The sequence below is a fragment of the Penicillium soppii genome (genome assembly GCF_028829465.1).
Source record: "Penicillium soppii strain IBT 18220 chromosome Unknown utg000006l, whole genome shotgun sequence".
NCBI classification, from domain to species: domain Eukaryota; kingdom Fungi; phylum Ascomycota; class Eurotiomycetes; order Eurotiales; family Aspergillaceae; genus Penicillium; species Penicillium soppii.
In genome coordinates this window covers 4,863,180-4,889,642 of record NW_026643236.1, presented here as the reverse complement: position 1 = coordinate 4,889,642, position 26,463 = coordinate 4,863,180, and the positions used below count along the sequence as shown (strand labels likewise).

The 26,463-nt window shown below is 46.2% G+C and overlaps 10 protein-coding genes across 10 annotated transcripts; 5 read left to right on the top strand and 5 right to left on the bottom strand.

Moving 5' to 3' along the window:
• Positions 1-5,089: 5,089 nt before the first annotated feature.
• N7529_009238 (uncharacterized protein) lies at positions 5,090-6,109 on the bottom strand (the record flags this gene model as incomplete). The annotated part of the gene is made up of 2 exons (XM_057244765.1): positions 5,090-5,978; positions 6,036-6,109. 2 exons carry the CDS (start codon positions 6,107-6,109, stop codon positions 5,090-5,092), a joined length of 963 nt encoding a protein of 320 aa, XP_057096303.1.
• An 861-nt stretch (positions 6,110-6,970) lies between these two features.
• Positions 6,971-8,749, top strand: N7529_009237 (uncharacterized protein; the record flags this gene model as incomplete). Its single annotated transcript, XM_057244764.1, has 4 exons — positions 6,971-6,988; positions 7,044-7,131; positions 7,223-7,878; positions 8,414-8,749. The coding sequence occupies 4 exons, from the start codon at positions 6,971-6,973 to the stop codon at positions 8,747-8,749; spliced, it is 1,098 nt and encodes a 365-aa protein (XP_057096302.1).
• A 19-nt stretch (positions 8,750-8,768) lies between these two features.
• N7529_009236 (uncharacterized protein) lies at positions 8,769-9,164 on the bottom strand (the record flags this gene model as incomplete). Its single annotated transcript, XM_057244763.1, has 1 exon — positions 8,769-9,164. One exon carries the CDS (start codon positions 9,162-9,164, stop codon positions 8,769-8,771), a length of 396 nt encoding a protein of 131 aa, XP_057096301.1.
• A 1,588-nt stretch (positions 9,165-10,752) lies between these two features.
• N7529_009235 (alpha/beta fold hydrolase) lies at positions 10,753-11,844 on the top strand (the record flags this gene model as incomplete). The annotated part of the gene is made up of 1 exon (XM_057244762.1): positions 10,753-11,844. One exon carries the CDS (start codon positions 10,753-10,755, stop codon positions 11,842-11,844), a length of 1,092 nt encoding a protein of 363 aa, XP_057096300.1.
• A 1,046-nt stretch (positions 11,845-12,890) lies between these two features.
• Positions 12,891-13,371, top strand: N7529_009234 (uncharacterized protein; the record flags this gene model as incomplete). The annotated part of the gene is given in 2 exon segments (XM_057244761.1): positions 12,891-13,221; positions 13,235-13,371. The coding sequence occupies 2 exon segments, from the start codon at positions 12,891-12,893 to the stop codon at positions 13,369-13,371; spliced, it is 468 nt and encodes a 155-aa protein (XP_057096299.1).
• A 1,934-nt stretch (positions 13,372-15,305) lies between these two features.
• N7529_009233 (general substrate transporter) lies at positions 15,306-16,931 on the bottom strand (the record flags this gene model as incomplete). The annotated part of the gene is made up of 2 exons (XM_057244760.1): positions 15,306-16,675; positions 16,730-16,931. 2 exons carry the CDS (start codon positions 16,929-16,931, stop codon positions 15,306-15,308), a joined length of 1,572 nt encoding a protein of 523 aa, XP_057096298.1.
• A 525-nt stretch (positions 16,932-17,456) lies between these two features.
• N7529_009232 (glycoside hydrolase family 154 protein) lies at positions 17,457-19,517 on the bottom strand (the record flags this gene model as incomplete). Its single annotated transcript, XM_057244759.1, has 1 exon — positions 17,457-19,517. One exon carries the CDS (start codon positions 19,515-19,517, stop codon positions 17,457-17,459), a length of 2,061 nt encoding a protein of 686 aa, XP_057096297.1.
• A 303-nt stretch (positions 19,518-19,820) lies between these two features.
• On the top strand, positions 19,821-22,420 carry N7529_009231 (uncharacterized protein; the record flags this gene model as incomplete). Its single annotated transcript, XM_057244758.1, has 5 exons — positions 19,821-19,953; positions 20,066-20,146; positions 20,216-21,044; positions 21,179-21,941; positions 21,980-22,420. 5 exons carry the CDS (start codon positions 19,821-19,823, stop codon positions 22,418-22,420), a joined length of 2,247 nt encoding a protein of 748 aa, XP_057096296.1.
• Positions 22,421-23,243: 823 nt separating this feature from the next.
• On the top strand, positions 23,244-24,855 carry N7529_009230 (glycoside hydrolase family 88 protein; the record flags this gene model as incomplete). Its single annotated transcript, XM_057244757.1, has 2 exons — positions 23,244-23,991; positions 24,047-24,855. 2 exons carry the CDS (start codon positions 23,244-23,246, stop codon positions 24,853-24,855), a joined length of 1,557 nt encoding a protein of 518 aa, XP_057096295.1.
• A 270-nt stretch (positions 24,856-25,125) lies between these two features.
• On the bottom strand, positions 25,126-26,362 carry N7529_009229 (chondroitin AC/alginate lyase; the record flags this gene model as incomplete). The annotated part of the gene is made up of 2 exons (XM_057244756.1): positions 25,126-25,706; positions 25,765-26,362. 2 exons carry the CDS (start codon positions 26,360-26,362, stop codon positions 25,126-25,128), a joined length of 1,179 nt encoding a protein of 392 aa, XP_057096294.1.
• Between the last annotated feature and the right edge of the window lie 101 nt (positions 26,363-26,463).

Below are 26,463 nucleotides of genomic sequence, written 5' to 3'. Positions count from 1 at the left end.
CCTAGACATCCGATATGTGTTTTGTATCCCATCGTAGCCTTTGTTGTGTCTTAGTATCGCTACCGCGTACTGTTATACGCCACCACTTAATAAACTTTACTTTAGACGTGTTGTTTATCGCGTCGTAGAGGATAAACTGCTTTCTCCGATCGGGGCCGATACGTTTAAGGGAGCAATTAAGAAGGGCCGGTTAAGTGAACTCAGACTCTATCACTGATATAGAAGTCTATTAGCTGTTAAAGAGACTAGGATCAATATTTAGATCAAGGTTAGGATCAAATATATCGTCGACATAGGAGAGGTCTGGTTAGGAGCTCGGAGGAAGCGAAGAGGGCCCTACGGTATAGGTACTAGGTTAGGACATAGTGAATATAATGTAAGGGACAGTGTAAAGACTAAGGGAGAGTGTATAATATTAACTTACATTAGGCAACTTACGAGTCGCAAGTTGCGACTATATGAAAAGGGGGTTACTAGTAAAAGGGGTGCTTGTATAGATCTGATATATCATAAATCAAGTGTTGACCCACTATCCTTTATAAGCTGATTGGCTATAAGGGTCTTTTGTCTATAGGCATGCCCGTGGGCACGCCCACGGGAATATGCCTAAACGCCCATCTCGAGTTACAATCGAAGGATTAAAAACTCCTAGAATAATAACTTAAGTTTTTTAGTGATAGAATAGACGGAATTTAGTGATATAAGCTCGTAGAATAAGAATTGTACTAATGCTCTTTCGATCTACCTATAAGAAATATACCTAAACGAGAGATGAAGCAGAATACATAAGTAGTATTTTACTTGTAGAAAATAGCAGGTATGTACCACTGACTTGAATATATATCTTCAAACTGTTACAGCATGATTTGATAAGTTAATAAAAATACCACACAACATGGTGTATTTCGATGAGGAATTTATTCCACGTCGTATCATATATATTATAGTTTTTCATATACTCAGATATTTCAATAAAGTTTATGGATGTTGTAGATTAAAACCGCGATCTTACATGGAGTTGGCAAAACAGCTGTAAATAATAGTTATTTAATGTGTCAAGTTAGCGAGTTATACGTCCATTTTGGGTGACTTTATGCAATGGTGGGCATAGTGGGCATGCCCGCGATGGGCATGCCCGTGGGCGGTGGGCGTTGTGGACGGGCACTCGAACATCCAAATAGCCCACCGCCCACCGTGGACGGGCGATGGGCACCTCCTAGGTGCCCATGGACGGGCGATGTCGCAGTCTAAACAGCATGTTGGCCTAGCCTTAATTGAATCAATTCAGCTACAGCCCTTCACATTCGGGACTAGGATCCTTTAGCTATTTAAGGCGTTAGTGATCGGTCATCTCAAATCTATATTAGAAGCTGAATGTTACGGACATACCAGTCACCAATCACATATAGGGACTGCGACCTACAGATGGGCCACCGAGAGCCAATCAATCAGTCTATTATACAGATCACGTGCAAGATCCTATACTGGGGCGTTCCTAGTACGAGTCAGAGAAATACTTCGACTTGGGAGCCGATTCTGGCCCCCTGTTGGTAATCACGAACTATACTCGCATATAACGAAGGTTTACCGCGAGGAGGCCGTTTCGGGCCCTCCACTCGCCGTCTCTAATAATACCGCAATACACTATGAGACGGTTAGCCTCACGTGATCATACAAGTAGTAGAACAGGTCGATGGTCGATGGGTAGATTCCGCCAAGACAAATCTACACATCTACTATCTACACTTCTACCCAGGAAGAACTTAGGGATATTGTAAGACCCCGTTACGAGGGTCTTGGGACTTAGGTGGATTCGGGCAATAGAATGGAGAAAGCAGTAGACAGGTTCAATGCTGAACTAATCGCTGGAGTCCAAGACTCCAGCCTCTGAACTGTTTATATACAAATGTGGGGTCATGTGAGGTCATGAGCCCTCGCATTGTGGGTCTCAGCCCAGGGTCCAGTTCGCACCTGCGAACTGGCCATCTCACAGTCATCTCGCAGTCTCACATAGACTGCGAGATATATATCGTCAGACCTGCTTAGTACTTGGGTCCTGACAGATATATACGGACACTCATTTCATGTATATAGTTCAGTTCTTCGTCTTCAATCATATATTGTCACTTATGAATACCTTTAGAACTTCAGAGACTCTTCACTTGATTATAACTTGATAACCAATACGAATAGACTAATACTTCGGTATAGATCTATTCGGCGCACTACCTGGCATCGTTCCTCGATACCCTCGACAGGACTCATCCCGCAGTAAGGCCTACTAGGCGACGGTAAGGTTGAGAGACAGATCGTTGACGTTGGAAGTCTACAGGAAATCAGAGAAGTATCTCCCGATTCTATCTAACCTAACTGTGACCAGTTAGCTGTGCGTAACACAACCTTAGTGTTTCCTTATTTGTTAACAAACAGCGCACTTTCCCTCTAATCTTATCAGCCCTCTCGCCTGATAACAAAGACGCGCGCACACGCGCGTAACACCTCAACATTGACGAGGCATCCATCCTAAGTCTGCCTACGAGCCTAGAAAGCTGGCTAACCCATAAATGTGGAGAACCTACGAAGATGCAGACCACGCATAGGGAAGTGGAAAACCTTTTCCTATGATAGTGGTTTTCCTCACTGACGCAGTGAGGTTTTCTATCTAACATATGGTTTTCATAGACCACTCTAGCCGCCTGCACATGATCACAACGGTCGCGAGCCGCGCCCTATAAAGGAGGGGAATATTGTTAGGACCCAAGTACTAAGCAGGTCTCATGATATATATCTCGCAGTCTATGTGAGACTGCGAGGTGGCCAGTTCGCAGGTGCGAACTGGACCCAGGGCTAAGCCCCACAATGCGAGGGCTCATAACCTCACATGACCCCATATTTGTATATAAACAGTTCAGGGGCTGGAGTCTTGGACTCCAGCAATTAGTTCAGCATTGAACCTGTCTACTGCTTTCTCCATTCTATTGCCCGAATCCACCTAAGTTCAAAGACCCTCGTAACGGGGTCTTACAGATAGACATCTACGATCCACTACTAGTTATTATAGTCAAGGACGCTTCTTATAGCCGTGATAAGATTCTCGTGGTCGTATACGCACAAACGATAGCCTAATTCCATTTCTAAACTAGGAATAATTCCACTGCTATATCGCGGACCTACGCGATCTGACTAATAAGCCCTAGGAACTATTACTAGTATATAGTTGTTCCTTATTAAGCGTTGACAGCCTTAAATATTTATTATTTTTTTTAATCGACGGACATTCTACCGGCCGTCTATCCGTCTTTTAAACCCGGTCTTAAAGACGAGGTGTGAAAGATGCACTCTAGCAGATAATTCGAAGTGACCTTCTCGATAGTCGTATAACTTGCGCTCCTAGTTTTTAACTTCTGACTGCCTAGAAGATAACTGTAAGACCCCGTTACGAGGGTCTTGGGACTTAGGTGGATTCGGGCAATAGAATGGAGAAAGCAGTAGACAGGTTCAATGCTGAACTAATCGCTGGAGTCCAAGACTCCAGCCTCTGAACTGTTTATATACAAATGTGGGGTCATGTGAGGTCATGAGCCCTCGCATTGCGGGTCTCAGCCCTGGGTCTAGTTCGCAGGTGCGAACTGGCCATCTCGCAGTCTCACACAGACTGCGAGATATATATCGTCAGACCTGCTTAGTACTTGGGTCCTGACAATAACATGATAAGGGCGAATAGATTAATTAGAGTGTGTATATAAGCAGGTGTACGAGAGATATAATTCCAGATGTTAGAAACCACATATAATATGATTTGTATATCACGGTTCTTTGTTATGTTAACCAGGCCAAAATATATATTCGCTAGGTCAGTTCAAGTAAGACTGTCCAAAAAAAACCAAAATATACTGACCCCCTTAGGTGACACGGACTGTGGTATAATTGGGTTACAAGTCACCAGAATACTTAGTCCCTTGGCATCTGCGCACAGCCCCTATGGGCCGCATTCGCCCCGTGCGACCGGTGGCCCGTCTGTAGGTCGCAGTCTCCACTTGTGATTGGTGACTGGCATGTCCGTAACAACCTGCTCCAGAAACCCAGGGTGAACCTGCACTTACTGTTTTGTCCCCTGTACACTGGCAAAATGCATGTTCTCAATGCTGAAGAAGAGGGCATAGGTGTAATACATGCCAACAGAAGATTTAAATTGTCAGTTTAATGGTGTTTTGGTTGTTTAATTGGAGTTTAGAAAATGTAAAAAATCTGAAGATTTAAGGGGGTGACGGACCGGCAGGGATCCGCGTTAGATCAAGCCAAGATTAAGTCAAATTACGAATGGAAATTTGAAATGCGACGTCCACTGTTATAACCCGGTCATGTGACCCAAGGGTCTCAGGCCATGCCAAGAAAAGTGGGGGACGACGCCAAGGGACTAAGCGTAATTTATGTTCCCGAAATTTGATTCATTAAAGATAGGGTGTTTTACTTATAGAGGACATACGGAGTAGTCCATGAGAGCTACGTAGTACATAGATCTGTCCCTGGATGTCCACGGATGTTGGCGAGGTCACAAGTCTATTCTCCCGTAAGGACACCCAGGAGCTTGTGGAATAGAATTTTCAACCATTGATCCCGACCTTCATTGGAAAGTGTGACGATCTCCGGCCCCGGGGAGTGATCAAGGTTGTTTTTGGTTGCTGGTAATGATTGCTGCTCATTTCGCTTTGAAAATACTTGAAAAATACACCTGGATACATTCCAAGGTGTGCTCCAATATGATGAATATATGAAATGGAAAAAAAAAACCTTGCAAGCATGAAGTTTCAAAGGTTGCTATCCTAAGGACTTTACTCCATTCATTTGGTAAGATTCTCGAGCCTACTGGCGAGAAGGAAACACGGACGTAGACGATTGACTCGACTGGTCATCAGATAGAGAGGGAGGGAGGGAGAGACGAAGAGGGAGCGAGGTCTCCACCTAGGCTTAGGGCTGAGACTACACCCCACCGCTCAACAATAGTCAAAGCAACAAATCTAATATCTCTACTAATACGATAAGAAGAAAGCCTTGGAGTGCTAAATCTTTCCCCTGGCAGTTGATACTATTACTGAACATACCCTTCCTTCTTCATCAACTCCCGTGTCCACTCGTGCAGCTTCTCTGTAAGCTTCCCATCTTTCGCTGCACGACTCAACCACGAGAACTCCGTAAACTTGCGTTGAATTTCGAGATAGCCACCGCTATGCCCCGCCTTCATATCTTGGCTTGCCACACAGAACAAACTGGTCCATGAACCTTTGTCAGCAGTCAAGAATAATCCAAAAACACGAAATACCGAAAAAAGCGGCATCATCCACGATCCAGACTCCTTTACTGCTTCGCCGAGATTTGTTTCGACCAGACCTGGATGTACGGATGCAACCCAGATCTCGCCTCCCCCTTTCAGCGCACTCTGAGAGCCCGGACCGTACCTCGTGTGCAAATTTGTTGTGTGCAGAATATTACCGAGCTTGCTTTGCCCGTATCGCTCCCATGGCCCGTCATTCTTGAGTGATGTATCTTCGAAGTCGATACCGCATTTCGGTGCGCCCCAGTGACCCGATGAACTTAAGTTGACGATGCGCACGCTGCCGGGGGAAAGACTCTTAGAAGTTTGCAGCATGAGAGGAAGCAAATGCTCTGTGAAAGTCCAGTGTGCGAGGTAGTTGGTCTGCCATTGAGCCTCGTGACCGTCTTCGGTCATTCGGAAGGGTGTCGCCATGATGCCTGCATTGTTGACCAAGCCGTGTACTGCCGTTTCAAGTGCGAGGAAACGCTTAGCGGCCGTAACGACACTGGTAAGGTTCATATGGTCCATTTGCAGGAGATCAATGTTCGCTGATGGGTACATTTCCTTGATTCTGGCAATAGCTGCTGTGCCTTTCTCGGCTGATCGGGCGCATAGATAAACATGCGCGTCATGCTCTGCTAACCGAGCTACGGTGTGGTAACCACTATATATATCTGGGTCAGATCAGTGATTTGAGGTTTGGGATGAGTGGGAGACTGACATGCCGGAATTTCCACCAGTGACTATGAATACCTTGCCTTTGAGGCAGGGGAGTGTGTCTGGATGGAAAGTCATGCTCAACTCCAGAATTGGGTTCCAAGGTTAAGGTGCGAATAGTGAAGACGCAGAAACAAATTTGATACTGAGTAATTGTTTGAATCGACTGTGTTTGGTTGTGAGAAGAATACAGTTTGATATGGAGGACTTCTACGATATTTATATCCAAGAACTTCTAAAGGTTCAAGGTTATGTCTATGTTCAATTCCTGATATATTGACAGTACAGAGTATGCGAACATCAGACATGGTGAGCAAGTTGCATGAGGATCCAATGGTGCATTAAAGATATGGACCAATGAGAGCTTTCTGAATGGGTCAGTGAGCCACTTGCATGAGTGTCTATGAAGGGTGGGGGCGGAATTTTTCTTTGACGGGCATTAGGATACCGATCAATTAGCCTATCTATTGGATCAGAGTCCAAAATTTTGCGTGTCATGGTAGAATTTGGAAATGACTACTCTATATACTCATAAGAGACTCCGTGCTGAAGCAATATGAGTAAGGAGGGATAAAAAAGGAGGATACAAATTGCGAAAATCTGAGGATGAATTTTTCAGCTTTGTGCATTCGTGTGTTTTAGGATGTGAGTAGGCTGTATGACGCTAGTCCCATCGAGTTTAGATTCGAATCCTGGCTAATGAAATTACGTTACCTCGGGCCGTCCTTAGGCCTCAAATGTGGAGATAAGGGCTTATCTCCTTCTCGCGGCATGTCACTATCCCCGTCCCCAGTCAGACCCGTCACTGTGAGCAGAATGCATGAAACATATTAGCCAGCACCAGTTAACCCATCATATCTATCATCATCGACAAGCATCATGGCCAATACTGATCAACCAACTACGTGTTCAACATCCCCACAACTCCAACTCGCGGCCATGCCGCAGTTGGCCGAGGTGGGTATCAGCCCCGTTCGATAATGAAGCTATGCAAGTTGCTCACTGCGTATAGGCGATCAACAGGGAAGATGACTGGACTGGGACCAAAGATCCAGCAGCACGCAGACGGGCGCAGACTAGACTCAACACCAGGGCGTACCGTGAGTAAAATCTCGTTTTCCTTTTTGATCGAACCAGAAAAAAAAACTCAGATCCAAAAGCACAAAATCATCAGAAGTAACCGTATAGTAGGCAAACGCAAAGCTCTAGCAAAAAAAGCCGAAGAACTCAACCCTCCAACAACTGGCACGCTGGTCAAATCAGAAGCGCTAATCGAATGCTGGGACATCGAGAAGCAATCCATCTCTGTCGTCTCTGCCACCCGTGCGAAGAAATTATACAATGCGAGGGATCCCTTGTTGCGAGGAAAATCTAAAAATGAGCGGAATACCTTTGTCTTCCCCCTTTGCGCGGACCACCTCATTACGCTCCTTCAGTTCAACGCCCTCCGAGCCATGGCCACCAACCGTACTATAGTCACAGGCAAAATCGTCACCCCACTTGACTGTGAAGAGGAAATTGTTCATCTCACACCCTACCCCACTGATACCGAGAGCTTTCCTTCATCGCTTCTACCTACTGCTCTTCAACAAACGGTGCCACATGGTAACTGGATTGATATCTGGCCGAGTCCTGAAGGACGCGATCGTCTCATCCGGGCCACCGGCACTTTTAACGAAGACGATCTATGGGAAGACTGCGTCGGTGGGCTGTATGAGGGGTTCCCCGACGATGAAATCACGCGGCGCGGTGTGATTGCGTGGTCACCACCCTGGGATATCACGGGATGGGAGATGTCAGAAGGGTTTCTGACGAAATGGGGGTGGCTGGTTGCTGGACTACCGGGAGTAATAGAAGCGACGAACAAATGGCGGATAAAGAGGGGGGAGGAGCCGGTGGCTATAGATTTCTGCACATCATGTATGGTGCCTTCATAAAAGGATTCTTGTCATTTAAAGAGCATAACGATATTTCTTGCTCACGTTATCGGTTTCATCAGTTCTCAGTAGTCCATTGTGATTGATTTCAAGCTTTTGGGCCTCATCATTGGTAGCAGAACTGTCTGTTGAGTCGCAGACCTTGTTATCCTGCACCCGTAAAATACAATAAATAATGATAGACGTGAATGGCAGGCACCATGCCAAAATTGATATGATAACTCCCTCAGTATTGTAACTTCAATGTTAGTCCAAAGTTGCGGGTTTCCTATACAACCAGCGCAATATCCGGTGAAGCACATAGTGTTGAGGCTCACTTAGTACTACCCTTGATATTTGATGCGAGCAATGACAGCAAATCGATATATTAGATATGATACAAGAAACCTTCAATAGAAAAACCAACCCGGTTCTCTCCATAGTATCCAGTCAACTCACAACACAGGCTTCTCCCAACAGCAATTTCAATCCACTCATCATCGTGGATATCGACGACCGTCTTGTTCCATTTGCGAGCCGCGACATCCCGCCGCGACAGAATGTCGATCTCACAGAAGGATCTGTGCTTCATCTCTGGAATCCAGAGCCAAGACATGGCGGTGCAGATAATCGCAGTACCAGCCCAGATCTAGCCGCTCCTGTCGCCCAAGTTCCGCTTATCAGTGTTAAGCATGTAGCTGGAAAGGAAGATACAAGGGATATTGACCGAGTAGTAGCTCAAGAACAGGAAGCTGGAGCACCGGTTGGCAAAAGAGAGGCAGCACCTCTCTCAGCAACTTGAGGGAAAGCAGTGTTAAAGCTTACACATCCGCTGATGCGCATGATTGCTTGTTTTTTGGAAGCTGGTGGTTCTTTAATGTCTCCATAGCTTCTGCAATCCCCATGTGCGCACGACTCAGGTCTTTCTCCAGCTGTGTCACCAAAAACTTGCTATTGTTGAGTTCCTCATGAATCCCGCGATACTTTGCCTCCCACTCCTGCCTTTCGTCAAGCAAATTCTCCGAATGTATTTGGGCATGTTCAGCCTCAGCCGTAAGTTCCTGATTTGCGCCTTCGAGTCGTTGAATAGTGGCCGTGAAAGAGTCACTCTCACAAGCTGTCCCGCTTGGCTTAGAAAGCTTCAATGAGCTTGGGCGCTTTGGATTTTCAGCATTTGGAAAACTCAGCAAACCTTGGTGGCTCGCCTTGTCGCTCATCTTTTTATCGGAGCCGGCATCGGATCCCGCACACCGAGACTCTCAAACAGGCCGACATCCATATTGTCGATGTTGGGCGGATCGGTAATATCATGGACGAGGCAAATGGCCGATCTTCAAGTAACTCTCTGACTGTAACTATTTCTCCACCTTGCACCCCTGCATAAATCAGAGGCCCGCTTCATTGTAAAATTTTTCGAGTAGATACTATCCGAAATGAGATATAACGGTCATTCTTCTGACATCTACGCAATCTCCTTCTTTTCATTCCTTACAATGTACCCACGCATAGCATAATACAGGGCTATACGGAAACATTTTGTCCTTATCTACCATTTATGCGTCTTGCTCTATATTTTTATCTGCACTAGTCTTGGCGGTGGGTCCAGGGAGGACTTATTCACTGTGTATTAGTCTACAGCTGGATGAATGGATGGATGATATCATTTACCCTGACCTCTCGCTCTTAGTTGCATTCTAAACCGCAACCCACTAGGCTAGGTACGGATTCGTATTCTAGATAGGAAATCAACTGGTTATGAGCCCGAATTGCACGACCTCTGAGTGCGCCGGTTCGATCCTCACACATTGCGTTCTTAAGCAATGAGACCCACCAGAAGACGGCCTATGATTGGCCGCACAGCCAGGCAGCAGCGCTTCATACGCGCCCTCAGCCAAGCGTCTATGGTTTACAAGGGAGAGTTAGATTCTAAACCACAGCCCACTAGGCTAGGTACGGATTCGTATTTTTGTCTAGCTAAAATTCAATTCTTTTAGCGATATTACAGGATACAGCAGCTATATATATCGTTGTATGCATATGTGTAATGTCCCACTTCCTGAAAAGAACTTGGAGCCTCGTTAAGGCCTATCGTGGCCCAGGTGCCGTTCAAGTCATTAGGCTGCCCTCATGGCGACTTTTGAATCTTTGTGACGCCTCAGCGAAGTCTAGTACGGTTTTGACCGTCCTAGCCCGCGACACGATGTCTGGCTTACCTCTCCTACCTTTGGTTGAGCCTCTCAGCAGACTCGATACGCTGTTAAATGAGGCATTACAGCGCTTCCCGAAACTGGTGTCACCACTTATACTCTTCGATACAATCTCAAACCCTAACCGCCAAGACAGACTAGTCCATATTGAGAGTTATTCCGGAGTACTCCTGTCAGTGGAGCCTGTATTGTTTCTTACGTACATAAACAGGACATATGGCGGGGTGTATTCAATTGTAACATTAATACCATCGACACCTTGATACCCCACTTTGAAACCCGTCATCCTTTGGTACGAGCAGATCATGAATCACAAGTGGGTCAAATTAGAACAGTGCCTACCACATACGAAAGTCAAGAACAGCCAGCGGAATCAAGTAATTCTTCGGAAATTTCTGACGAGGAAAAAACACGCCATGTTCGGCTAGTGCTCGAAACCTATTTAACAGCTTTGTTGGACCCCTGTAGGAATTAAATTCCTAGTAAGCTCTCCCGCTAAAATGAGTCAGTCGTCTTACGTCTCACCCGAGAGATAAATAGCACCGGAAATTTCCAGCTTTGTTGCTGGGTATCAACAATCCTGCTTACAGTTGCCATCATGGTTACCCTCACACACCATGAAGTCACATACGCTGGCGAGAAGAAGATTCATTACTTGGCGGCTGGTCCAGTCGAGGGTCCTCTGATTCTTTTTATTCATGGATGGCCTGCCACTGGCATCACTTGGAAAGCTCAGCTCGACGTTTTTGCCGCAGTAGGCTTCCGAGCTATCGCTCCCGATATGCCCGGCTATGGGCAGTCGACCGCTCAGCGTATCGTTGATGACTACTGTCAAGAAGCTATCGTGGAGGGGATGATGGCCCTGCTAGCCGACACAGGCCGCAAGGCTGCTATCTGGGTAGGACATGACTGGGGTTCTAGTGTGGTTTCCTCGCTCGCGATTCAGCATCCGGAAACCGTGAAAGCTATCGTGAATATCTGTGTGCCTTACTCCACCATCGAGCTTGGTTGGGACGGCTTTCTTCCATTGGTGAATCGTGAAGTTTATCCGGCGGATCAATACGAGGTCGCACAGTGGGATTACATGAAGCACTACGAGGAAAATTTTGACAGAGCCATCGAATGGTTCGACAGTGACGTTCTTGGATTCTGCAAAGCAGTCACGACAAGACCAGCTGCGATAGCAGATCGCGATGCCCCGGTTATGATGGCTACGGTCCGCAAGAATGGCTGGTTCAACGGCCTTCCGAAACCACCGAGCGTGGAAATGACCGGCCCTTCTATGCTTCCTGATGATGTGTACGAATCCTTCGCCAAAGATATGCAGAAGACTGGTCTTTGGCCCGGTTCTGCCTATTATTTGCACCACGAGCGGAACGCTAAATATAACGGAAGTCGAGAGAGAAAATTGGAGCAGCCTGCATTGTTTATTCATGCTAGATGGGATCTGGTGTGCGATACAAAGGGCTCGCGGCTCATCGAACCTATGAGAGAAGCTTGCTCCAATTTGACGGAGTTCACCATTGATGCTGCGCATTTTGTGCAATTTGAAAAGCCAAGAGAGGTCAATGCTGCCCTTTTTAGGTTCATAATAGAGGAACTGCCCAATGAGTGGCCTGCGTCCTTGGACGGCGAGTATAGCAAGACCAAGTCCCACTTTCAGAGATGCCTGTTTGCATCTACAGAGTGAGCTTTCATTGTTTTCGGTACTTTACAGACAGAATGAAAAGGCTTTATACATCATGGTTCTGCTAAAAGTCCTTTGTGGAACATTGAGTCGGCCTGGGAAACTGATCAAGCCTCACGATGTTGAGGGCCAGACATGAACTCTCATTGAGATATATATTTCAACCAGACACCTCTTCCAATGTTCCACTTCGTTTAAAGTCCAAGGAACTCGATAAAACAGAAGATTATAGAATTTACAGCCATCAAAAAGAAGTGTCAAAAAAACAACAAAATGTAAAACAAATGTATCTTGGTGGTCACAAGTTCAAAAGTTGAGTCAACTTTGACTCGCTCACAGATGAGATGGTCACAACACTAAATATGAGCCTGGCATTGTGGATTGAATAGCACCCAGCGCCTCAATTTCAGAGAGCCGTGAAGAATTCAACAGTCGGCCAATGTTTCTTGGCCGACTTAGCATCCTGTTCTTCAATACGGCTCTTGCTCGTTTTTGTGCTAAGCATCTAAAGTCATCAAAAATGTCGCTGCAAATAGTCGCTGCGACAAGAAGCCACGGGTTTTAACAGGCCTTCATTAAGAGAGGTGTCCCCTGACGCTTTCTACCAAGCAGCGCACTTACGCGAAAGGACGAGCCAGACAGTGCCTATAAGAGATATTATCTCCATCAGATGCACTGTTATTCACGCTAGCCAATCAAAGAGATAAGACTTAGGCTGGCTAGTTTAAGTGTCTATGCGAAAAGGTCTCCGGCACAGCAGTAGACTCAGCTGATCTACTGTATAGCCCCTGTGTGCATTTCTAAGATAAAGCTTAAATATCCACGTTACAGGTATGTGAATCTTAGCTTGACCCATTTCACTGATCCTAAGAATGATGCGATTTTAATAGGACCGAGTCCTTCTATAGCCGGACCGGAGATAACACCAGGTGGCAACTACGCGCGTGCTCCATCGCTTCTTCGTCCTTACCGCCTTCACCTGTTCTGCCTTTACTGTCACGCGAGAGAGCACACATCAGGCAAGGGGTCCACGCCCAATTGAAGAAAAAATGGAACGGGTCGAGCACCGGCGCCCATCTGCATCAGATCGACAACACACTGCCGGCCAAGTACATCAGACGGCTCTACGGCTCTATTTTAAGAAACTGAGCGTACTTACTACGCGGCTGCGAACTGGACACTCCTGGTCGTCAACGTATACTAAGGCTTTTCGATTCCGCCATAACGACCTCTGCATCTGGAGAGAACGGGAAATTGCTCACCGCGTGTTGTTAGATGGCCTAAGGTTAGGAGGATTAATGAAGGAACTCCGAAGTAAGGTTGGTGACGCGTTCAACAGCATCTCGATTCTGTTGAAGGGACCAGGAGAAGAAAGAAGAGGTAAGATTGACAGCACTTCACGGACCAAGACAGTGGATGCTGTCTTGGACTTCGCTGAAGTATCGCAACGGTTTCAAAGCCGCGCGCCATAAGGGCAGCATGAATATACCGACGGCACAGAGGCCATGGCAGACCTCGACGAGACTCTAAACTCGCTTAGGAAGTGGTATACGATACATACACATACAGAGATATATATAGTGGTGGTAGGCTGTATGTCATTTCGATGAGAGGTCAGCGTAAATGAATTCCAAAGTCACACACACACATACTATGTCGTCGCTTGTATGTTCGTGCCAACATCGGTTTATTTTATATCGGCCTTCTGCAAAAAGCGTGGAATACTAAAGTTGCTAGGCTGCCCATGCTACCTGCCGAGAGACGCCTCTATTCGGCTTATTGAGAACGCTCGTCTTGAAAAGTAGATAAATATGGAAACATAGATCAAGCACACTGTAGAGACTCGGAAAGACCTCATGGTGGTACTGTGCAAAAGAAGTTGTAGACAAGGACATAGATCATCCATATGTTGGCTCTTTGTATGTTGATCAATGGACTCCACAGATTCGAATCTTCGCGGACACTCGCTTACATCCTACACCTAAGAGCCTCTTCCCAAGTTTAGAATCGCGGTCTCTCGGTAATGCAAGTCCCGTTGGAGAGAAAAATCGGCCAGACGCTTTGCTGCTCGGGGTATAGGTGACCTGAGAATCAGTGCTTATGTCTGAGCATGTACTGAAAGTGTCGTCCGAGGCGTTGATTGCCTGTTGACCCTGGATGGAGACTATCTGGTCGTAGTTTATGGAAAGCTAGCCCTCGATAAATCCGCTAGAGTTACTGCTCAGGTTAATAGACATCCTTGTATTTAGTACCAGTACGTGTTTAGTGATCACATTAAAGTCCTGGGTTTTTACAGGCACATTCTGATTCACTATGAAAACATGAGCATAACATCAAAACCCTTCGTAAGGAAGCTATACGTTCTTCATGGCATCGTTTATATGTACAGTGGGGTAGCGGCGGTATGTGATTTCACAATGGCTCTCTGCCTTTTTTTATGGTTTGGAGGCTCGTCAAACGAAATTTGTTGTGTCGGCAATTCAAGGACTTGCTTGCATTTTTGTATGCTCTGCTTGCTCTCCCATTATGGAGCTTATGCTGACCATAGAAAGAGCTAGCATTGCTGTCATTCTACGCATCCCATTTTTGCATTACGCAGGCAGACCAGACTTTTTATGTGAGTTGACTTCATCGTCCACATCGTCATTCTTCTAATTCGTCCGAAGATGAAACAACACAGATTTCAATATAGTCGATCGTAGAAGCCAATTTAGGTATCGCTGCCGGTAGCCTAATGACGGTTCGACCTTTGCTTCCAGCAATATACACTTCCTTCCCGATGCTACACAGTTGGTCTGGTGGCGACGAGCTTGGATCGAGTTGGGAATACTAAAACTATCTATTTTATTACAGGCATTCTGCAAATTAATGAACCCTACTTCATAGCTTGCGAGCCTGGAGATGGAGGAGGGAAAAAGTTCGCACTTGAAAACTGGATAATGGCATCTTCACCCACCAGCCAGCTACTGTACCTTTAGTAATTCCTCTGCGGTGACACCTTGAAAATATGCAAAGGCCATTTTTTGCATGTACCGTAAATGTATATGAAAAGGCCGGGTGTACATTATTACCTTTCCTAATTCTAGGGATATGATTAAGTCTATATATAAACTGAGGCGAAGCCCTCACACTAAACGGCTGAAAGTCCCCCGCGCTAAGCTTCCGTCATGTACAATTAACTGAACAAAGAAGTTTTCGGTATCGAAGGAGTGACTTCGGTGAAGCAGCTAGTCGAAAGGCCTTGCACAAATCAAAAATAGACTAGACTTTTACTACACAGCTCCATGAAGAATTATACAGTTTGTTTTACAGCACGCTCGATAAAATCGAGTATATATTGCAGGCCTCGCAAGAAACTCAGCAAAGATAATTATCTGGAACTTATTTCTGGATCAGTTGTATTTCATTCAAACGCTAGCAAGATACTGCAAGTACAAAATGATGGTAAAAGAATATCGTATCTTTCACATTTCAGCAAGTGGACGTCGTAATGAAGCCTTTACAGGGTTCGGGCCCTCGAAAATCTCAGACAGCTCTTCCAATGTGTGGTTCTTTGTCTCGACCGAGATGAAGTAACTCACGGTCGCTTCAAATAAATCCCAAACAATGAATACAATGTAGGTATACCATCCAATTTTCTGGAGAGCAACAGGGAAACAAAACTGATTGAGTAGTGTAAAACCATGGGCGATGGAAAAAGTGAGACCAACGCCTTTGCCACGTGTTTCATATGACAAAGCCTCGACTGGATATAATGCCTGCAATGGAGTCATTCCAAAATTGTAACAGAAACCAAAAACAAATATAAAGGCAATGCCAGCAGAAGCAGCTGATTTTGCATGACTGTGAGCAAACAGTCCGGTACCAATGGTAATAAATGCGAAGCAGACTGAGCATGCCACGGCTGTCCAAATTATTGTCGGTCGACGACCCATTCGATCAAGCTGGCTGGCCCCCAAGTATGCAGCCACGGTCGATACAACGGTATATCCCAGGTTGACGTTGAGCACCTGCTCCGAGTCCGTGATTCCCGTAGTGATTAGCATCGCGGGGAGATAGTAAGTGACCACTGCGTTGCCTGAACATTGGCCCCAGATGCCTACGACCAGGGCATTCATGAACCGCCATCTTCCTGACTTGGTTTTGTAAAAGTCGCTAAAGTCCCACCAACGCTTGTCTGATCCAGAGAGCGAAATAAACTCCTTATATTCCTGCAACTGTAGTTGCACCAGAGGATGATGAGGATCGTCTTCACCGTGATAGTGTGTAAGAAACTCCAATGCCTTGTCCTCTTGGCCATGCGAGAATAGCCACCTAGGGGATTCGGGAAAAAATAAGACACCCAAAAGAACAATTCCAGGGCAGATCATCTGGCACCATAGCGGAATCTGCCAGGACTTCACCCCTGCGTATCCAGCCGATCCTCTAGTGACACCAGCCGCAATAAGCGACCCGACGGCGTACGTGCAGTTGTAGAACGCCATGATGATGCCACGATAGGCTGGGGGACACACCTCGGCGCACCAAATAGAACTTGTTGATCGAATAATGTTTACCCCAAAACCAAGGAAGAAACGGCCTGCGACAAATTGCGGGACACCGCGCGATAGGGCTGAGACAAAAGTGCTAGCGACAACAATCACGCAGCCGATGAAGGTGCCCCATTTCCTACCGCGCATATCAGAGGCGGGTCCACTGAATGGCAAAGAGCAAATTCCGCCGACGGTATACATTGCTGAAATGTATCCGATTTTTGCCCCGTTTTTCTCAACGCCGAATTGATTTCTGAACGACGCAAGAGCCGGAAGAGATCCAAAGATAGATCCATCATACCCTGGAAGACATTAGTTGACAAGTTCAATCTCAATCTGGCTCATCTAGCATATACCATTCATTGTCGAACATAGGAAGGCAATTATACAAAATCCGTACAGCTTCCTTAAGTTGGGTGACCATGGCGATGGCTTCTGGGCTTGAAGAGCCTCGAGCAAGGCCTGACGACTTGGCAGGCCTTCATCATGGCTCGATGTCTTTTCTAAGGGCACCTTCGACAGCTGCATGTCGTTGTCTGGCACTGGTATCGAGCCCATTATGAAGCCCAAGGATAAAAGTCGAAAATAATACTCAGGATCTTCGTAGGTGCCTAGTAGGGTTTGCAATTTATGAGCAAGTTATATACATCGACTATTTATCCTAGTGCATTGGCCTGGCCCTTGGTCAATCTGAAGTCTCCGCATAACGATCGCCGTGTTTCTCAACAAAGCCGAAGCCGTAACGCTAACATTCGGGCGGGGAATCCTCCGTCGCCCGGGCAAAGGAATGTTCCGACTGTTCTACGATTTTTCTCACCTCGTTGGGTATGCTTTCAACTATTTAGGGTATCTTTTCTAGCAGTCTGTTTTCAGGTCCGATTCCAACTCTAGAGAACCTTTTATAAAATTTATAATAGGAAGAAAGAACTACTGTAGAGCCGATATCCCGAAGACTTGAAAAGAGGATTCAAACGAGTAGAAGATAAGGCTCAAATTTCTCAAAACAAGCTTATAGATATACGTCGAAATGTGTCTTCAAGAAATCATGTTTTCATTACGTGTGTTTGGGGATATAAATCAAGACTAAAGTTGGCTCGATATGTTTTCTGTGAATTGAGGTTGCTGGCACCACCTCTGGAACAGCTCCGCCCGAGAGAAGTGTCTCTTTCCATTGGCAATAGCAAATACTGCCGTGGCGATTGTCAATTCCTGTGTCGGTTGAAGATCGACTTTGTAAAGAACAGTCGGTATTACTGCTCTTGGTTCGATCAGGTTCGTGTTCGGATCAGACTTCAACACACTTCCCTCGGTGTAACCCTCGGACAAAAGAATGCTCCTCACGCCACTGACACCTGCATGGCTGAGAATGAGTGAGCTTCCGCTGGCATTCAAAATTGACTCAGCCTCAGATGTTCCTCTCCAGTCTTCACCCAAAGTTCCCATTTTTCGCGGCTGCTTAGCTTGTATCGCAAAGCCCCCTTCGACAAGACTCAAGCTTTCCGGTAAAGTCAAGTTATTATGTAGCCTTCGAATGCGATGTAATCTAACATGCCAATCTGGCCAAGCATCGCATGGAGGGATGAGCGTTGATTCAATCTCTATATTACTGGCTTTCCAAGGCTTCCAAATGCTCTGTAGGCATTCAATTTCAAAGTTTTCGTAAGCAAATGCTTTTACTTGAGGATCGCCAATTGTTTCCCATCGTGTGGTCCAAGTCTCTCCATTATCTCGACTGATTGAGAGGGTATTGTCCAGGGCCAGTTGACTCAAGAGAGCTCCAGTTGGGACACTGAATCCAAAGGCCGAAGAATATGCAAACTTGCTGTACTTGGCTTGGGTCGCCTTCAACGGCCATTGGCAATATTGACCACTGGAGAGCATAAAATGATGTTGACCAAGAGGATGATCACACAAAATTTGACATGGTGCGGACAGCAACTTGATCCCGGCAAGTGGTGAATTCTTGGCATATGCAAGGGATAGTGGGTGTGGAATCTCACTTGCTGTCCAGAATTCATCATCGGCCCCCAACGCTAGAACCACGAAACTTTTCATTGACCAGTAAGGCGACTGGGGGGAGTTGTAGTCTTCGCACATGAACATGTTTGGGTAGAGATATCCAATCGTCAATGTCCCATCCACAGCGAACACATTATCTGAATGCTTTGCCCACCAACGGAGATGTCGCAAAAGCATCCCTTTGACAAAGCCCACAGATGTATAGCAGTTTGAAGAGTCGTAGCATTTGGCAAGGGCAAAGGCCGCATAGAATGCGCCCATAGCAAAACGATAAGTCAATGATCGACCAAACGGAATGGCAGCCCCATCTTCATCGAAGAATCGCCAAAACTGACTAGCAAATTCCCTTGCCTGATTTCGATAATGCAAAGCCCGATCAGGGTCGGAGTCTCTGGCGATAACACAATAGAGTAGCTGACTGAATTGAATGGCAAAGCTGCCAGAGTAATAGTCTGCCTGGCGACTGTAGGCACCATGACCCTGCATCATGTCCTTTTTCCAAATTCCGTCGGCACACCACCCATCTCCAATCTCGAACTGATCCAGTATGGCAAGGTCTTCTTCGATAAGTGCTCTGGTGCTCTCGATAGAAACGCCACATATGCGATTCAAGGCAAGATTCGAGAAAATCCGAAACCAGCGCCAATTATTCACAGGCATTATCTTGCCATTAAGACGAGACAGCCACTCAGTCAAATGTAAGCGACTCTGCTCTGATAGTGTCTCATAGAAGGTTCCTGGTGCTATCAGTAGTGCAAATGAGATCGGCTCAGCCTCGACCATCCGTTGATCCCAGTCGCTGATTCCGCCCCAGTACTCGGGCTGTTCAGGGTTGACTCCATTTGCAATTCCTTCCACCAAGCGCTGAGCATAGCATCGAAGCTCTGGATCTGGGACACATGAAGTTTCGGCGAGTGCTGCAGCGACTGCCCAAATGGGTCTCGCGAATCCTTCGAGCTGGGCGGCGGTTTCATCGAAATGTGAACCTGAACAGACAGGAAGTTGGACACGTGCATTGCCTCTTGAAAAGTAGGGCTTGAGCGCCCGGATGAGAGCAATTGTTGCCTTGCCAATGTCTTCGCGATCGCGAAATGGATTGTCGGAAAACTCGAGAAGAGGCGGCATATTCAATGACTGGTGGACGTGATGTTTTGGCAGAGGAATGACTGTCACTTTCCTCTGTGAGGTCATTCTCAGAAAATACCCACAATCAGCAGGTCCTGCCGGCAGCTGATATCTCAAACGTCGGTGGAGATTAATCAATGTGCGGGCCTCGGGCCATCCCCCACCGAGTGGCAGAGTAACGTCCCGTCCCTCCACAATTTCCCCGGGGTATATTTTACCCCGCTTGAATGCTCATGCTCACGCCTTTCGGGCTTTTCAGATTGATAGCAGGCCTCCTTTCTCCCGTTTATTCCCATCGCCAACATGGATTCCACCGACGCCCGAGGTGAGACCTCTCTGCAGAGCGATCCAGAAAAACCTGCTTGCGTATCATGCCGAACCCGTAAGCTGCGGTGCTCGAGGGAGAATCCGTCTTGTTCTCGGTGTCTCCGACTAGGTAAGTTTTGTCGTACGCAATCTTTTTTCGGGGTTTTTCGCCAGTTTTTCTTTTCGCAAAGGTCTACGGGGGTTTTCATATGTGGCGTAGACCGCGATTGACCATGCACTAGGTGCTGCATGTCATTATGACTATACACGAAACAAACCTGGGGTGAAAATCGGCATCATTCAGACATTGTCTCAACGAGTAGGTATGTGGCCACCGAAGCATCAGCAATAATGGCATAGTGTGTCCCGGGCCAACATACATGTCATCATAGATTCACTACAAGCCGAATTGGAATCAGTGAAAGCTGAGCAGCAGACAGTTAGCACTGCTTTGGGCTCTCTGAATGCTGGAAATGATGCAAGCGCTATCAGAAGCTTGGTATCCTCTTTGATGAAGGAGTGGCGGGTGAATAATGATCTTCCCCAAACTCAACGGCCGCTCTCTCGCCACGAGGTAGAGGCTGTTGATAATCCACACTCACGCGATTCCGTTGTGCCACCTACAAGCCATGAGCCTTCCAACAAGAGACGGTGCCCTGACTCCAAAAGCAGAGAGAGCAGCAGTCCATTAATAGCACAGCTTCCTCCAGATAATCTGGTCCATGCTGTTCTTGACGCTTACTTCTCCGTAGTACATCCGTTTATTCCCATGATTCACGAATTATTTTTTCGCTCTCGCCTTCGTGATACAACCGAAAGGCCAAAGCTTGTTGTTTTGATTCATGCCATGATGGTTTGCGCGCTGAGATACGTTGCAAATGAGCGACTGGCGCGAGACTGGCTTGAGGTGCACCCTGATGCCTTGAAGAGATCCCGAGAGCTTGTAGTCCTGTCAGCGATGGAAGGCATGTCCGTAGAGAATGTCCAAGCACTATCAATAGTGGCATTTGTTCACATTAGCGATGGCGATGCAAACAAGGCATGGCCAATGATAGGAACACTTGCCCGGGAAGTCGTCTATCTTGGTCTTCATACTGAGCCGGGTGAAGATCAACCAGGCGACCCTTGCCTAAGTTCATTCCATTCGCTATCACCGGCTCAAGTGTGGACAGAGGCCGAAGAGCGAAGGCGCGTCTTTTGGAATGTTTTTCTCTTGGATCGGTGAGTGCGGAACCTCTGCCTTGAGAATGTTTCTGGCTTATCAAATGCAGGTTCTGTTCAACAACCACTGGGTAAATAGACAGCTCTATATACTTCCATATAGGACAACACTAATTTTAATGGCAACGCAACAGATGGAACTTGAGTCTCTCTGCTGAGGACGTCCAAGTTAGACTCCCATGTGACGGACTTTACTGGGTCAAAGAGGAACCAGTCATCACGCCGTTCTTCAACATTTGGGACTCTTCTGCCGGTAAACTGGGAAAATCCGTTTCCTTCTTACCAAACCACTTTAAATCTCTTGCCGATAAAGAGATTCCCAAGTCTGTACACGGATCCCCAGCCCCAGAGACGCGCAAGGTGGATGCTTCAACTATCGGCTCGTTTGCGCACTGCGTTGAGGCTACCGAGTCTCTCAATCGTGTTGTCAAATTTTTTCTACAGCAGTCAGTCGATTTTGAAAGAAGGCGAGAATTTAATGCATGGTTGACAAGATTCAAGGAGTTTGACCTTCAATTGATACAGTATGTATCCTGGAAGAAATTATTGCTAATCAAATATGAAGCTAATGTTTTATATTTAAGCTGGAAAATGTTTCTCCCGCGACGGTGGAAAGACTCCAATATTTCGAAAGAACCATCTTTCGTGCATATGGACCCCAATCTTACTCTAGCACACATCACTCATAACACGTCTATGATCTTGCTGCATCAAAGCATCGCTTACCCCTGTGCGAACATTATAGAGAAGCTGAGATTAGCAAGCACTGGGAGTGTTGAAACCTGCCAACTTGCAGCATCTGAGACGGCCAACATTGTCCAGAAGTACTTGCAATATACGCCTTTTGTCGGTTTGGTAAATCCGCAGTTCTCGTTTTGCACATTTATCAGTGCTCGGGTCATTCTTGGTATGTCCATCTAGTATTGCAGTAAAAGGAGCGCGGATTACTCACACCGAGACCGAGCTCATTAGCACACGCCCATATAAATTGTACCGAACTTCCAGAGGCCTATGATATTCTACTATCTAGTTTGCAACAAATATCAGACCGCTGGGTCTCGATGAATCCAAGTCTCAAATTGAGCTCTGGGACACGCAACTTTGCCGAAGGCCTGCTTGTTCAACTTCGAACCGTCCAAGAGAAAGTTGGATCTTTTTCATTTGACATAGCTGCATCTGATTATATTACTGAGGTCAATTCCGCCCTAGGGATGAAAGCACCAGCCGCCAGCCCAGGCGAAAGCCAATGGCTTCAAGAATGTCGCGCACAGCAACGCCATAGTATTATACCGCTCAATGCAAGGCAATCTCATTACCTTGATACCGGCCGACTGCGACGTGGGTCTAATCAACAGGACCCTCAAATCGATACGTAAGTCTCTGGGCTGATCTCATCATTGTATGCTTATCTAATATCAGATAGGCGATTTACCCCATCGGCAAGGTCTTTCCAAAACGACAGGGTTCAGAACGACCATCTTGCTTCTGTACAGTCTACTGAGATAGATCCATCACGGCCCACGTTTAGACAAGAAACAGAAAACGGAGGAGATATCGCGCTCAATGGTTTGTTTTCTTCGACTCATCATACCCCATCCTCAGGTGATGGTCTTGACGGGTTTGACCCTTTGTCCAACTATCTGCTAGACCCACAATACGTCGATATGGATCGCATTATCAGCTTTCAGGATTCGTTTAGGCAATATTAGCATGTGCGAAATTTAGTCGAAATACCTGAACACTTTTAATTATCAATGTACCCTCTACTAGAATGATAAAATTATAATAGGAACATACGTTGCTCAAACATCTATCTTCTTATTGGTAATCGCTCAAGATACATAGCTCAAAAACCTCGCGTATCTCTACGAACTAACCGAACACGGACACTTAATATCTTTCAGTGTCCCTTTGTTTTTCATTGAGTAGGTAGAAGAATTTTTCACTTGATTCGGCATAATAATCTGTGAAAAAAATGCTTTCGGGATAGATATTGATGTGCTTTGTCGGGTTGCCATGTACGTCGGGCGTCGGGCGAGGTATCCAACCGAGTGACCCGAAAGCCATGTCGACGTGAGCGCCCAAGGCCGCTGGGATTCTTTTTAAATTCTATCATTCACGATACATTTTCAGCTATTGAAACATTACGTCTCCATATATTGCTGCTATTTTTGGCTCGCATCTTCCTTATTTCAAGCCATGCCACTTCAAACAACCATTCTAGCTCCTGCTAGTGATAGCAAAACAGATATCAGAATTGTGCCCGAAACTTTGATCCCAAATACAACAGTCAAACAAGCCCACACTAGTGTAAACCTCGCAGCATTGTTCGAGGAAAATACTCTTGCAAAAATCATTGGTCCCGCCGAAATGTACCTCGAAGACAATGTATGTATCTCATCTTACGTGATGCTTTTTTGCGTTCATTGTCCAACTCAAGAAATTTTCCAGGATCCTCCTACCTGCTTTCCAGAGACAGTGGCCCAGAGTGGCCCGAAAAGGGGCGTGTACAAATGCAGAGACGCAGAATTCTGGACTTGCGGGTTTTTCCCGGGCAGTATGTACTGCGTTCTAGAAAGATTGAGAAAGTATCCTGGCTCAAGCCTGTTCAAAATCTCTGCTGCATCATCTTCTCAAGATTTTCAAGTTCAAATTATACTCCACTTGACCGATCTTTGCGAAAAATGGTCTTCATCGATATACCCTATGTCAGCCCGAACGGACACTCATGATATGGGTTTCATCGTTCAACCTGCACTTCAGAGAGACTGGGAGCTTTTCGGTCGCCAATCAAGTTTAGACTCTCTTCTTGATGCAGCCGCAAGCCTTGCTACTCGATACGATGACCGAGTCCAAGCAATTCGGAGCTGGGACCAATTTGCAAATGCACATCACAACATCATGAGCATGGATGATGATTTTTTGGTAATCATAGACAGCTTATGCAGTGAGTGTTATGTAATACATCTATGCAAATAAATTCCTAGGCTGATTGCTCTCAGATCTTGATCTTCTTTTTTACGCTGGAAACTACACCCATAATTATCGTTTTCTGTCAATTGCATGCACACATGCCACGACCCTCCTCAGCACACACCTCCGGAAAGAGTGTGTACCAGGAAAGGCACATGCTTACTCAACTTACCATGCAGTGAATTTCTCGCCTTCCAATGATGGGGCCGTTAAGAGAAAGCTCACTGCGCAGGGCTACTCCGACAGCTCCACCTGGGCGCGCGGCCAATCCTGGGCCATCCTAGGTTATGCGCAAACATTTGTTTGGACCAAAGACCGAAAGTTCTTAGACGCCGCAATGGGATTGGCGGATTACTTTGTTTTCCGTCTGGAATCCTCTCCCAATGTCGTCGACGAAGAAGGTCGGGGGCGTTATGTTCCGTTGTGGGACTTCGATGCGCCGATCACTTATACAAGTGTAGATGGGCAAGAGGCTCCGCTAAGAGATGTTTCGGCTGGTCTCATTGCAGCTAACGGTATGCTTCTATTGTATGGTCAGCTATCGGCCATCGGTGAATATGAGGCTGCAAAGGGATATTTAGATTACGCTCTGGCCATCGCACGGGATACAATTGCTCTTGCATATAATTGTGATCAGATGCGCTTCAGTCTTGATCAAGTCAGTGGTAAGCTTCAAGTCAAGGAGATGAATGGGTGTCGCTTTGATGCTATCTTGGAAAGATCAACTGCCAACTTCAACGAGAATCATGCGGATCGACATTGGGATCATGGCTTGGTCTATGCAGACTATTATTTCTTGGAACTTGGAAATCGCATGTTGGACATGAGATTAATTTGAGCTTTGCGAAACTGAATAGAACTCCTTTGCGTCAAACCAACCTTCCCCTTGCTCTTTATAGTAGTATAGTTATCTAGTAATTGATGAATGAACGAAAAGATGCCAAAAGAAACGCCAAGGTTCTATGAATACTTAAACTGGAGCAGACCTTGAAGTTACGTGTCTGCTATATTGATGTAATGTATCTTTCAATTGACTTTAAAAGCCCAGGTTAAAAAGAAGATATTGGTCGATGAATTCAAGTACTAGCATTGCGAGCATGATAATATTTCAAGCATTATTCTCCGCGTGCGTCAACGTTTCATAGGCCACAAATAGCCCATTGTTGTTCGCAGGCCGCTGCTTCAACGTCAATTTCCCGGTTTCAGGCATGTCAACACCCAGCCTGAATGACAGGGCATTGTAGCCAACTTCGGTAATGGGACCCAAGGTGAGCTTGAGCGCTCCTCCACAGAGCCAGGATGGCACGGCCAATCCATTGACATACTGAGATTGGAATTCCAGTCCATTAAGAAGCCGTGTTCCCAGGTTGGTCTTGTAAAGGTCAGTCGTACCTTGAATTCGTGCGGTCTCTGCCACATGCGCCATGGATGCAAATGAATACCCGGTGTGCTCAAGATCACGACATGTCTCTTGTGCCTGACCATCATCGGCAAACGTGGTTTCGTTGAACCACCAAGCAATGATTGCATCTGAAGAAGAACTTTGCCCCCGTGCTGCGATTGGGTATTCACCATCGCTAGTCATATAAATAGTGGCTGGAACCCGTTTGAGGAACCATCCCATGGCGGTATTCCATGACTCCGAGTCCTCGAGGAAAACCGACATCAAAATCGCAGCTTCAGTCATTACTAGGATTCATTGTGTGAGTAACTTTTTCATCTCTGTGTCTTAGCTTTTTCAACGTACCCAATTCCCAGTTGGCCACATTATGATCTGTTCCATTTACCGTCAATGGCATATACACATCGCGTAGCATAGTTCCGAATTGTTCAATGCTATTGTCAGGCCATCCTGCATCCGTATAGCGAATAAGTTCTCCAGTTCTGGCCCAGATTGAGCCAACCCATCCAGATTGCAGCGGTGCATTAGAGTTATTGTGGCCTTTAATGGTAGATGAATAGGCATCCATGATCTTGATCGCTTGTTGAGCATATGCCGTTTCACCACTAATAGCCCACGCCAATGCGTTTCCATATGCGGCAATTGAGTCATTGCGCTCCACTTTGCAACCAACATCAGGGTTGGAATAAGATCCACATTCGACGATGACATGCGGGGATGGTGTCTGAGCAACTTTCACATCTTCGAGCAAAGCATTGTAGGCGTTGAGCCAAGGCTGTTCTTTGCCGTTCACCCTGGCTTTAATGAAGTCCAACTGTGACTGGCTTATCATTGCACCTGGATGGACCCATTTTGATGGTGCCGGAGCACTGAGTGAAGCCACTGCAGCTTCAACGCATGGGATGATAATGGAAACAAGGTAGACAACAGTGGCGAATAACATGATGGACTCGGAATTTCTCGTTGTTGTAATCAAATATCAATCCTCGGACTAAGTTATTGTTAATTATAAAGCATATTAATTACTAATATGCAAAACAATGA